The sequence below is a fragment of the Petaurus breviceps genome, unplaced genomic scaffold, assembly GCF_028583685.1.
Source record: "Petaurus breviceps papuanus isolate PSGF00001 unplaced genomic scaffold, PetGlider_PUasm1.0 176, whole genome shotgun sequence".
NCBI classification, from domain to species: domain Eukaryota; kingdom Metazoa; phylum Chordata; class Mammalia; order Diprotodontia; family Petauridae; genus Petaurus; species Petaurus breviceps.
Genome location: NW_027185771.1, coordinates 2,601,611 through 2,615,508, shown reverse-complemented (window position 1 = coordinate 2,615,508; position 13,898 = coordinate 2,601,611). Strand labels below are relative to the sequence as shown.

Here is a 13,898-nt window from a genome sequence, read left to right as displayed (position 1 = left end):
ATCTATCTATCTATCTATCTATCTATCTATCTATCTATCTATCTATCTATGTATCTGTCTATCTCCATGCTTAATTGTAGTCTTTTGTAGCTAGGGGGACAGTGATGAATTAAGATAGACTTCAAGTGACAGTAGAGGACAGAAGGACCTAGCGTGCTATGCTCCATGGGGCCATAAAGAGTTGGGCACAACTGAACAACAGCAATAACAACAATGACAACACAGTACGATCTATATTGAGGAATTCCAGATTCTGTCCAGGTGACAGGGTCATGGATTTAGAGTTGGAAGGAAATTTAGAAACCAGAGTCTTAGAAAACTTAGAAACTTAGAAACCAGGGGGACCAAAGAGGGAAGTGTAGGACCTAAAAAAGGTAAAATGCCTCTGACTACCAAAAGGATCTGCAGCTCCCTCTCCAACCCACCTGGCTTTTTTGTTCATGCAGTTATGGATTTCAACATTAGGAGAAGTGCAGGCATATTATGCCTAATAGCTATTTACTTTGTCATTTATTTTCACATGTTTAGTCATGTTTAGAGCTGTCTGTACAGTTTAATTTGCAAAGGGCTGAACAGTTTTTGTTCTTTATCCTATTGGCTTGTTTGTATATTTTAAATAAACATTCCAAAATATATTCTACATTGCATGAAGAAAATAAAATGGGATTTCCCCTGCTCATGGGCTAAATTAGATACAGGTAGACCTATTATTAGCCAGAAGGAAAAAGAAGAGACAAATCACTGTTTAAATTATTTAATCATTTCATTTAAATCTCCTTGTTTTTCTCTCTGTGTCTTTCTCTGCTCTTTTGTCTCTGTCTCTCTGTCTCTATCTCTCTCTTAATGTAAAGTAAGATCCAGAGAGAGTGAGCACTAATGGCTGGGGGAATGAGGAAAGGCTTCTAATAGGAGAAAGTACCCGATTTGTCCTCAGAAGAAAGCTGAGGATTCTAAGAAGGCAGGTGAGGAAGGAAGACTTTCAAGAAATGCAGGACCACCAGTATCTGAGAGCACGCACCCTACCCAGTCAGTCAGTCAGTCAACAAACATTTATTAAATTTCTATTATACGCTAAGCACTAGAGATACAAAAAAAAAGCAAAAGACTGCCCCTGCTCTTAAGAACCTCACAATCTAATGGGAGAAACAACATGTAAACAGCTATTTACAAACAAGATACAGGATGAAGGGGAGGGAATCGATAGAAGGAAGATATTAACTATTAGGTGGATAGGGAAAGATTTTAGCTGGGACTTGAGAGAAGCTAGGAAACAGAGATGAGGAGGGACAGCATTTCATGCATGGGAGACAGCCGGTAAAAATGACCAGAGTGGGGAGTGGAGGGTCTCTTGTTGGAGGCACAGCACGGAGGTCAGCATCCCTGGATCACAGATAACAGATATCTAGGAGCACGTGTAAGTAAGTTAGGAAGGGGTTAGGTTGTGAAGGGCTTTGAATGACACATATAATTTTATACTTGATTTGGAGGAGACAGGGCATCAGTGGGAGTTTGCTAAATGAGAGTGGTGGGTGACATGGGTGGGTGACATGGTCAGATTTGTGCTTTAGGAAGATTAATTGGACAGTTGAGTGGAGGATGGATTGAAGTTGGGAGAGACTTGAGCCAAGGAGACCCCCAGGCAGATTACTGCAATAGTTCAGCTGAGATGGTAAGAAGCAAAATCAAGCGGACTTGGCAACAGATTGTATAAAGCAAGTGGGAGAGAGAGGGGTTGAGGTTTCAAGCCTGGGTGACTGGGAGGATGGTGGTGCCCTTGACAATAAGGGGAAAATTAGAGAAAAGCAAGGTTGAGGTGGGGTTGGGGAGACAGGAAGATAGTGAATTCAGTTTTGGACTGGTTGAGTTTAAGATGTCTACAGGATGCCCAAACCAGGAAATTGTCCCAACCCCAGAGCAGCTGCAGAAGGAAGCAGAGGAAGAGGCACTTAAGATAAAATTGGCAAAGCAATAACCATTGAAAACATCTGGTATTGGTAAAGAAAAGAAAACAATATTCGAGACAACTGGTAAATGGCTGAACAAATAGTGATATATAAATGTCATGTAAAATTGTGCAGAAAATGACAAATATGAGGAAACTGGAGAAACATGGGAAGTTAGAATTGAGCTAAGCAGGACCAGAAGAATGATGCACTTAATGACTACTAACAACGAAGGTGATAACAAATGATACCAAGGAAGCCAAACTCTGAAAAATTGCAATAGTCAATCTTGTTCCAACAAGTCAGAGAATGGCGTGTCACTCCTCCTCTAGGCAGTGGACTTGGCTGTAGAATGTCTCATGCTTTTGTAACTGCTTAAATAGTTTTTCTTTGATCACTTTTCTTTGTTACAAGGATTCAGGGGTCCAGGATAACACAGTAGGTCAAAAGCAGAATTTGAACCCAGGTCTTTCAACTATGTAAAATTTTAAAGCTTTTGCACAAACAAAATAAATGTAGGTGATTGGGGTGGCTACGTGGCTCAGTGAATAGAGTACTGGCCCTGGAGTGGGGAGGACCTGAGTTCCAAATGCGGCCTCAGACACTTAACACAAAAACTAGCCATGTGACCTTGGGCAAGTCACTTAACCCCAATTGCCCTCCAAAAAGCAATCAATCAATCAATCAATAAATGTAGGTGAAATAAAAAACTGTCCAGTGGGGGAGGAGGGGGGAATCTTTCCATCAAACGCTTCAAAAAGTCTGATATCCAAGAAATGTAGGGAACTGATGAAAATATTTAAGGTAAAGAGCTATCTCCAGTACAAGAATAAGAAAAAGACACAGTTTTCAAAAGAAGAAATGTAACATCTCAGTAATCTTATCTTTAATTTCTCCAAATCATTCTTTTTTATTTTTTGCTTTTTTTTCCAGAGGGCATTGGAATTAGGTGACTTGCCCAAGGTCACATAGCTAGTAAGTGTGTCAAGTGTCTGAGGCTGCATTTTTACTCAGGTCCTCCTGACTCCAGGGCCTGTGCTCTGTTCACTGTGCCACCTAGCCACCCCCAAATCACTCTTAATTGAAAAATAAAAACCAACCACCGATGAGGTTAAACTCCAGGATTGCTAAGGTTTCTCCATTTCTAAAATTCTTGAAGTTTTATGAGAAGAAACAGAGAAAGGCGTTCTCAACTCTTCTTTCAGTCAGGGATGGAGGCCCATTCCTTTAAGCCTTTATTTTGGAAGGTTAGGCTGGAATTATACAGGAGGGTGTGACAGACTTAAATAATGCCAGTTTAGGTAAAGGAGAAAGGGTACAGTTTTTCTGGGCATGTCACTTCATGGGAGGGCTGACTTTCCAGGTCATGGGGTCATGAAGAGCTGGACACAACTGAAAAACCACTGAACTGCATATGTATACACATATATGTATGCAAATGTGTACATATACATACATGTACATACACATGTATTCGCATACTTTAAGATTTGCAAAAACAAATTGAGAGAAATGTTGGCTCCAGACCTAGAAAGGCAAAAATCCTCAGAGCCCAGCAGAAAGCTACATCCTTGGGGAAGTTGGGGAAGTCTCTGGGAAGGGAGGAGCTGCAGTCCAGGGCAGGACCAGGAGGTGAAGGGAGGGGAGATACTCACCGGCCATCAGTCCTGTAGGGAGGGGCGAAGCTGTCTTCCAGAGACCCTCCGATTGGCCAGAGGAGGAGAGGCCAAGAATCCTGACCCAGGCAGCGAGCTGCGTCAACGCTATGCAGTTCAAGGTAGGCAGATGAAGCCAAGTCCTTTATAGCTCCGCGACCGACCAGCCCACTTAGAGTAGGATGTCAACGGGGAGGAGCGGGCAGGGAACAGATCGAATTCCCCAGTATTTAGGGGGCGGGGTTATCCGGGGACGGAGGGGTGGGGAAGAAGAGATGGGGGGGGGGTTGGGGGGGGGCCGGGGAAAGAAGAGAGGGAGGGGAAGGGGACAGACAGAGGGAAAAGGAAAGGGTGGGGGGAAGACAGGAGAGGAAGGGGACAGGGACAGAGAGACGGAAAAGGAAAGAGTAGGGAGGGAGACAGAGGGAAGGAAGGGGAAGGGCAGAGAGAAAGCGAGAACTCTTGGATTAGGGGTGTGTGTGTGTGTGTGTGTGTCCCTGGGTTGGTTGGCAGGATGGGGGATAGGGGTTGTGTATGGATGATCCCAATAGTTGGGTGGGTAAACCTGGCTTAGTTGTGTGTGTCTGTGGGTGTGGAGTGATCCCACCAGGTCAGGGCAGCAGGGTTCTGAGGGGATGATGCCTTTCTAGATTGGGATGACGTGGTCTCCATTCAGGACCAATTTGGGACCTTAAGGAAGGTCCGTATGATAGAGCCCTCGGTGATAGCGCCCTATAGGGCTTCTCTGGTGCCCCAGGACAAGGGTAGAAGTGGTCCCCATCCCCCAGCCTCCAAAACTGTCACTCTGGAAAGTAAAGGCAGATAACTCTCAGCTGATTTTGTTGTGTTTTTTCCCTCTTTCTGTTGCTTTGTTGCTAGGGATGAGTCTCTTGGGAAAAGGGAGGAGGGAGGGATGTTTTCTGGGAAATGACAGATATTAAGAATAAAGGCTAAAATCCGTTTGCTTCCCTGGGGCTCGGATTCTGCTGAGTCACTGTGACTGGCACTGGAGCCAGAGCGAAGACTAAGGAAGCAGTTCACGGTCCCGAGGCAGCGGCTTAGGGATGGGTAACTAGGGCGGGTGTTGGTTTCTTCCTTCTCTGCGGTTTGGCCACAGCTCTTTGGCATCCAGGCAGGTTCAGAGCCTCGGGATGGAGAAAATTTGATTCTGTTCATAGTCCCTTTGTGCCCTTTGCCCGAGTACCCCAGCTCCTGTTCACGTGGGTAGGCACACGGACCATGCACCAGTTCTGTTTTATGGATGGGTCAGGGACTGTGGGGATACAAGAAGCACATGGTGTGGCCCCGGAGTGACCAGACTAAGAGCCTATGGAACAGTCAGAGAGCCGTATAAATCAGAATGTGACAGGGAGGGAAAGTGGGCTGTACAGCATCAAGATGAACTGTGGAACTGTGGGAATTGGTCCGACCATTCTGATACCCAGTTTGGAATTACGCTAAGACAGTGGCTGAAATGTCCTTACCCTTTGACCCTGGGGGGGGGGGGAGACACATACCTACAAAAGGTCAATGACAGAAAGGCTCCATCCACAAGAACAAAAATCTTTGTAGTGCCAAAGAATTGGAAACAAAACAGAACCCCAAGTAAATGCTAACTACTCCTTTTCTCTAAGGGTAACCCTGAGAGTCTCTGTGGTTTCTAGTACTATCACTCATTCAGCGTGCTACCCATTATTGGTCAACCAGTTGAACTCTGTTGGCTTTTACAAATGGTATTTACTGAGAGGGTATCACACTAACATCAGTTACAAAATAATCTCCCCAAATGAACGGCATACTCTATCCTTGCATATACAAAGTCCCTGGGGAGAGTGGGCTCAAGTTTAAAGTAGAGAATCACAGTCGTGGCCAATGGACACCCTCCTGACTCCTGGCTCTGGGAACCCTTTTTCTCCCTTCCTAGAGAATTCATGGTGTTCCTCATTGATGTAGCTTTCTGCTGGGCTCTGAGGATTGGTGCCTTTCTAGGTCTGGAGCCAAAATTCTCTCAATTTGTCTTTGAAAATCTTTAAGATATATAAATATAAGTGTTATGTGTATATATATATATATGTATATTGAAGGTGTGTGTATACCTAGATATTTGCATATATTTGTATGTGTATGTGTGTGCATGTATATATATATATATATATGAATATATTGTAAAGTGGTTTTTCAGTTGTGTCAAATTCATCATGAGGCAAATGAAGTTGTGACTTGCCCAGTGTCACAAAGCTAGTAAGTGTCTGAGGCTGGATTTGAACTCAGGTCTCCCTGACACCAAGCCTGGTGCTCTATCCACTGTGCCACCTACTGACACACATACAGACACACACACTTTCGCACTTTGCCATTTCCCTTCTGTTTTCTTCACATATTTTATTTGTACAAAAGCTTTTTTAATTTAATGTAGTCAAAATTGTCTGTTTTATAGTGTCTTACGGAAAGTTGGAGAATGAAACAAAGAACTCTTCCCAAAGCGTCCATTTAAAGAGAGGTTCCAGATCAACCATCTCTTCATTCCCTACTCTGTGTACTCCTTTGGACTGGACTCCGTTCTTCTCAGATGCCTTCCCTTCCTCCTCCCCCTTTTCTGCGTCTACTTTTCCATTAGATTGTAAGCATCTTAAGGGCAGGGACTGTGGACTGTCTTTCTTTTTCTTATTTGTATCCCCTGAACTTGGTATAGTGCCAGTCACATAGTACCAAATATTATAGATTGATTAATTTCTTTTATCTCAGATTCGGCTAAGAATTCTACCCCTAATATTCACATCCAGAGAAAGAACTAGAGTCTGAATGCAAATTGAAGCCATCTACTTGCTCTTTCTCTTTTGTGTTTCATTTTGTTTTGTCCCATCTTTCTCATTCTTTGCTCCATTGGTTATAATTCTTCTTTATGACTTGACTAATGTTTAATGTGAAGGTATTTGTAGAACCTATATCAGATTGCATGCTGCCATGGGGAAGAGGGGGAGGAGTGAGAGGGGGAGAAAATTTGGAACTAAAGGGATTGTAGAACTAAATGTAAACTAAAAGTAAATAAATACATTTTTTCTTTTTATTTTTAGAGGGGGGAAGGTAGGGCAATTGGGGTTAAGTGACTTGCCCGAGGTCACATGGCTAGTTTTTTGTGTGTGTGTTACATGTCTGAGGCTGGATTTGAACTCAGGTCCTCCTGACTCCAGGACCGGTGCTCTATTCACTGTGCCACCTAGCTGCCCCAATCAATAAACTAAAAAAAAAAAGAATTCTACCCCTAGTCACAGGTCTGAAAGATGCTGAATCTTGTTTTCTCCTTTTTTTATTTGGGAAGAAGAGCCATTAGGACCTTACTGTAGCATCAGGCGTAGTAACTGTGTAGTTTGTCACCAAGGAATTCTCTGAGTCAGTACTTCAGGAGCTTGTGATTTTGGCTAGATGTAGTGAAAAACATTTTGGTATTAATGTTTTTGCAGAAAACAGAAAGCATAATTAGTTTTGCCTAATATAAAGTTCACTTACCCAGAATCCATAGTATTCATAGTGAAAAATTTTTGATATTAACGTTTTGCAGATAAAAGAAAGCATAATTAATTTTGCTTAAGATTAAGTTTACTTATGCAGAATATATCACATTGTAAATATACACTAAATTGTGAAAGAAGCAGTCCTGGGCCCACAGGAACTGGGATATTGCAGCACTCTGGTCTCCACCCTAGGGCTAGATAGGGCCTCTCTTGCTCTAGTCTCCGGCATGTGGTTGAACCAGTTTAGTTTTGGGGGAGCCTGCCTCTATGAGAGAAGCTAGATTTTTTTCACACTCATTGGTTCATTAAATCTCCACTTTGAAACCTGGAGGAAAAATGTATGTAAGCTTATGGTTCACACCCATGGGTTCCAAAAAGGTGGAAATTGAAATGTATTCAAATGTACAGTAGATAGTATAGGCAATTTATTCTTACACACAAAAGAGATACTAAGTCATTTCATTTTGAACATCCCCTCTTTTCTCTCCTCTAACTCTTGCCACTGCCCTTGGGTAGGCCCTAATCACTTCATGCCTTTACTATTCCAAGAGCCTGCTGGTTGGTCTCCTGCTTCATCTCTCCTACTCCAGTCCATTCTCCACTCACCTTCAAAGTCATCTCATTAAAGCAGAGATCTGACCATGCCATCCCCCACTGATAAAATCCAGTGGTTCACCATTACCTCTAGGATCAAATACATAGAATAAGAAGTGTACTTGACATGCAACAGGGGGTATGTTGTGGGTGGTTTGAGGAAAGGCAAGAATGGATATCTCTAGCATCTTGTCTCCCTGCCATTCTCCAAGTGAGACTTTGATTCCTTCCTGGAGGAAAATCAGGATGTTGAGACCAAAATCTAGCCCCTCTTCTCTCATCAGAAAAAGGGGGTATTAGGCTAGAATGATATCTATCTGCCCCTCTTAAATATTATTACTCTTGGGAATATAATTTTAAGGTTAGCACTAATCTTCTGACCATTATTTCTTAACAGGGAAAGAGGAGCCCCAAATACAAGTCCCACAGTGAACACACATAGCAAATAGCTAAGAAACTAATTTATCCTAGTCAACAATAAAACAGAAATAAAGTATACATATGAAAATATATGGCAGGAGAGGGAGAGAGAGAGAGAGAGAGAGAGAGAGAGAGAGAGAGAGAGAGAGAGAGAGAGAGAGAGAGAGAGAGAGAGAGAGAGAGATTCCCTAAAGTCTCTAACAAACTGGGGAGAGAGACATAATAGAGACTGCCAGTTCTTCTCATGTCAGCTTCTTCCCAGAGTCTTTTTCTCCCTTCAACAACCTGAAAAGAGGTTAATATCACACATCTTCTCTCTCAAGCTGGGAAGCCTAAAGAAAACTGAAAAATTGGAGAGATTGGATCTCCCTTCTCTCTTGCTCTAGTCAACTGTCTTGCCCCTCACCTTGGCATGGGGCATGTAAGGAAAGAGTCCCATGTCAATGAGCTTTAAGGTTACACATTAGCTTATATAAAATTACATATTAACTTATATAAGGTTACATATTAGCTTTATGATTCCATATAAAATTTTTGTTTGGCATTTAAAGCTAACCCCTTTCTATCTTTCTAGCCTCACACTTATCCCCCACCCCAAGGAATCACTCTGATCCAGTGACACTGGCTTCCTTGCTGCTACTCCAATAAAACCGTCCATCTCCTTCACTGGCTGTTCTCCATTCAGGGAATGCTCTCCCTCCTCATGTCTACCTCCTGGCTTCCTTCAAGTCTCAACTAAAGTCCCACCTTCTGCAAGAAGCCCTTTCTGATCCTCCTTAATTTTAGTATGCTCCCTTTGACATCGCTTACAATTTATTTCATATGTATTTTGTTTGTAAATAACTGTTTGAATGCTGTCTTCTCCCCTGTCCCCATCAGATTCTGATGAGAACAGGAGTTCTTTGAGATTGGGGTAGCTGCTGGGGTCTCCGTCCCTGCCTCTGTGAACTCTTATCTCCAAGTCTACATACATTCTCCCCCTCCCCAACCCCCAATATGTTTGGTCACCTATCCCAGGAAAGAAATACAAAGTGGAAAGGGTAGACAGGGGCCCAGGAACAAGATCCTTTTGTTAAGTCTGGGCTGAGGGGGTGGGGGGAAGTTGGGGGTCAGAGGAAATCTGCTGCCTGTCCCCCTACATGCCAGCATGGGGAGTCTAGAGATGGAGACCACAATTGGCCACACTGAAGAGTCCAAGAACTGAGCCAGAATTGCCTCTTCTTTTAACTGGCACAGGGCCCAACTCTACCCTCTTCCCTACTACCAGCTGACAAGATTAGGACCAAGGGACCACTCAGGACCTGCTTTTGTGTCCCAAAATTTGTGTCCCAAATGCCACGTCCTCCCAGCACTGGGTCAAACCACGTTCCCACATGGTCTTAAACCAGGAAGGGCAACTTTGGATTTGTTCCAGCAATACTTCTCCCCCTGGAGTATTTACAAAATAAACAAAATTTGCTTATTACTCAAACACACTAACCTCAAAGCATGTCTGATCTTCAATAATGCCGCAAAAATGCTCTGACTGAAGTGAGACAGTATATATCCCAGTCTTCTACCTGTGCCAACATAAGCCTTCAGTGTGCCCTGATTCCTTGCTGCAAAGGAGACTGGACCGTGTGAGTAAAAAGTGTGAGCACCACTCCTCTGGGCAGGAACATTCCTCCAGCCTCCTGCATACCCAAGGCAAAGACCAAATGGAATGAAGAAATGCAAGGGCGTTATTTCTCCCTTCATTTTGGCCTGGGCCCTCCAGGTTCTGATGAACAGTTATGACCAAGGATGTACTTGTCCACTTAAAACAAATGTTCAGAAATTGGAGGGGGAAGGGAGAGGCAGAATTAGCAAATTTTTTTTGGAGGGCAATTGGGGTTAAGTGACTTGCCCAAGGTCAAACAGCTAGTAAGTGTTAAGTGTCTGAGGCTGGATTTGAACTCAGGTCCTCCTGACTCTAGGGCTGGTGCTCTATTCACTGCTCCACCTAGCCACCCTACAAATTCTTAAAAAGCAAATTGTGAAAAAGCAAACTCATGAAGAGTTTAGATTTGTTATGTTCAAATTTCACAAAGATAGGGTATTCTCAAGGGTAGCTAGGGGGCCAGTGGATAGAGTATTGGGCCTGGGGTCAGGAGGACCTGAATTCAAATTTGGTCTTAGATATTTACTAGTTGTGTGACCCTGGGCAGTTCACTTAACTCTGTTTTCCTCAGTTTCTTTATCTGTAAAATAAACTGGAGAAGTTTGGCAAACCACTCCAGTATCTTTCCCAAGAAAACCCCAAATTGGGGTCACAGAGTCAGACACAAATGAACAACAATGAGGGTATTCTTCCTTCTTTATTTGGTCCATGGAAAATCAAAAAGGAAAATTTTAAATTAAGATCCTTTTTAAACTTTTGTGACCAATTCTTTTTTTTGGGGGGGGGAATGGGAGGGAAGGCAAGAAAATTGGGGCTAAATGACTTGCCCAAGGTCACACAGCTAGTAAGTGTGTCAAGTGTCTAAGGCCAAATTTGAACTCAGGTCCTCCTGACCCCAGGGACAGTGCTCTATTCACTGCGTCACCTAGCTGCCCCAACCAATCTTTAATCATGTGTGGATTGTCTCCTTTTATTAATCAAACATATTTTGAGCCCCACAATGCACTCCATTGAGAGTGTATAGGAAAAAAAAGACATAAATGAATGAGAATTCAACACAGTTAGACTCCAATGACTGACATGGTTCATACCTTCAGGGAGTTTATAATTTAATAGGGTAGTCAGGACATAAAAGGAGAACTATAACATGCCAAATAAGTGGTACAAATGAGAAACAGACAATGAATCCTCTGGGAATTCACAGGGAGGGAACAACAGCACCATGGGCTATGGTGGACAAGGAACACTTCACAAAGGAGGTGGGCCTTAAAGTGAGCTTTGAAAAGTGTGTAGGATTGTATTTGTATATTATAATACTGTGGATTCTATTTATAGGAGTGGGGCTGGTCCTAGCTAGTCAAGTAAGCCGTGTGCACCTGCCAAAGAATTTGAATTTCACATTAATAGAAACATGTCAAGTTTATTAGATAAACTCGTAACTCATGGGGCATGTTGGACTTAGGAGTCAGAAGAGAATGATGTAGCAATCATGTTAGAGTAGGCCACTTCTTCCAGAGGAGAGGACCCATGGAAACAGAAATAATCAAAGCGACAGGAGACACCATCTAAACTCCTGGGCTCAAAGGGACTTTTAAGCAATCCTTCCCGACTTTACCCATGTTGGTATAACCCTCCACTGGTGCATTTGCCAAGGGCTCTGGTTTTCATTCTCTTCCTGAGTAGAAAATGGAGTAAACCCTAGCGGTGCGGTTAGTTCCACTGACCAGAACTAATTGTTAAATTTTCAGTGTGAACATTTAAAAACATTCAAAGGCTACAAATCAGGCTTTGGTTTATTGTTTTATTGATTGTCTAGACTTCAGAAAGTAGTGGAGAAAATGTTAATGCAAACTCAATTTAAAAGTGTGTTCTTGGAATTCTGAAGGATTTATGATGAAAAATGCTATCTACCCCCAGAGAAAGAACTGATGGAGTCTAAATGCAGATTGAAGCATACATTTTTTTAAAACTTTTTTTGGTCTGTGTTTTATTTTACAACACAACTAATATGGAAATAGGTTTTGCATAACTGCACATATATAACCTATACCAAATTGCTCACCTTCTCAAGGAGAGGACAGGGAAGGAAGGAAAGGACAGAATTTGGAAATTTAAAAAATTTTTTAAAACTTAAATGAATACTAAAAATTGTTTTTATATATAATTGGGGGGAAATGTGAAAGGAATTTTAAAAGTGTGTTCTTGGTTGGTTGGTTTTTTCCCAGAGAGTCAGTTGTTAAACATTTACCAACATATCTCTGTTAGATATTAGTGAGCCTCCAAATACAGGAACTACTGAAATCAGTCTACAATTCTAGTAGAACTGAATTGTTTCTGGATAAACATTAAAAATGGGGAGACAAGTTTCAGAATTAAGTCACCTGGGGGGTCATGTCATAGTTGTTTGAAAGTCAATAAATTATGTTTTAATATAACATTATAATAATAATTTTTTTTTGCCTTTTTTGGGTAGGGCAATTGGGGTTAAGTGACTTGCCCAAGGTCACACGGCTAGTTTTGTATTAAGTGTCTGAGGCCAGATTTGAACTCAGGTCTTCCTAACTCCAGGGCTGGTGCTCTATTCACTGCGTTGCCTAGCCACCCCATAATAATAATTTTATTACCTAATAAATTAGGTAAGCTGCCTGGAATCTTGAATACTCCCCTTCTTCCTGAAATTCAGAGCAGTATCAGAACATCTGGGCATAATGATAAGATTTAAGAGAATCTAGCAGCTCCCTAGGAGTGAACAAAGGAAGAGACGGGGAGATGAGCTTGATGAATTCCGGGTTTGTTGGGCCTGGCCAGCATGTTAGTCCAGCTGGACACCCTTGTGGTAGAGGCGTAGAGGTCTTCCATGACTAGAGGAGGAAATAAACAAAGAGGGGACTGGGCATCCAAGTGCTATGGACCAAGTATGGGCTGAGACAGCAGTGACTGTGGGTAGAGGCTAATGGAGAGGGAGAAGGAGAACCCATTGCAAAGGGGGGAAGAAGACAAGTAATGAATGATCCCTTCTCCACCAGCTTGGTTTTCTTTATGAGGAATGGAGGAGAGCCCTGGGGAAGCCCAAGCATCCTTCCTCTATGAATCTGCTAGGCTTTGGCTTCAAATTTTGGGGCAAACCCCTACCTCACAGAGCTGTCCTGAGGATCAAATGAGATAACATAAGTAAAGTTTTGCAAGTACTATATAAATGCTAGCTATTATTGTTATTTTTATAGTCATAAATATCTGCCCTAGGAGGTACATGATATTATTATCCCTATTTTACAGATGAGGAAATTGAGGCAGACAGAAATTAAGTTGCTTGTCTAGGGTCACAAAGCTAGTAAGTGTCAGGCTGCATTTGAACTCAGATCTTCATGACCCCAAGCCCAGAACTTTATCCATTGTATTTACCCCTATATACAGGATAATTTACTCCTATATACAGGATAAATTGGAGATAACAAACAGAGAAAAGGCACTATCATTAAGGCAAATAAATTACTTCCATGAGGTCGCACAGCTAGTGAGTGTCTGAGATAGGATTTGAACTCCAAGTCTAATGCTGTATGCATTTAATGCTTCCTTACAAGACAAAAATGAAGCAGCCCCTACCCTCAAGCAGCTTACATTCTTTTTTAAAAAATTAATTAATTTTTAGTTTTTAACATTCACTTCCATAAGATTTTGAGTTCTAAATTTTCTCCACTTCCTTCCCCTCCACCCCCCCCCCAAAACGGCATACAATCTGATATAGGCTACACATATACATTCATATTAAATATATTTTCACATTAGTCATGCTATAAAGAAGAATTAGAACCATGGGAGAAATCACGAGAAATAAGAAATAACAACCAAAAAAAGACCAATATAGTCTACTTTGATCTGCCCTCAGACTCCATCTCTTTCTCTGGATGTGGACAGCATTTTCCATTGTGGATCTCTTGGAGTTGTCTTAGATCCTTGCATAAGCAGTTTACATTCTTTTGGGGGAAACAGCACATAAAAATATATGAAGCTATTGCTGGACACAGGCCCAGTGCTCTATTCACTGAGATTCCTACCTGCATGATGGGAAGAGGGTACTAATATCCATGAGCAGCTTCCCCTTCCATATTACCCAGGGGTGGTAGATGTAGGTGGT

At 42.2% G+C, this 13,898-nt stretch overlaps 1 protein-coding gene across 1 annotated transcript in view; it reads right to left on the bottom strand.

The window, feature by feature from the left end:
* NQO1 (NAD(P)H quinone dehydrogenase 1) overlaps positions 1–13,898 on the bottom strand; it is a 193,656-nt gene that overhangs the window by 17,342 nt on the left and 162,416 nt on the right. The window contains exon 2 of the mRNA XM_069085475.1: positions 3,599–3,717. Coding sequence (XP_068941576.1) covers positions 3,599–3,605 — 7 coding nt within the window. The 5' untranslated portion in view covers positions 3,606–3,717. The remainder of the gene's footprint in view (positions 1–3,598; positions 3,718–13,898) is intronic.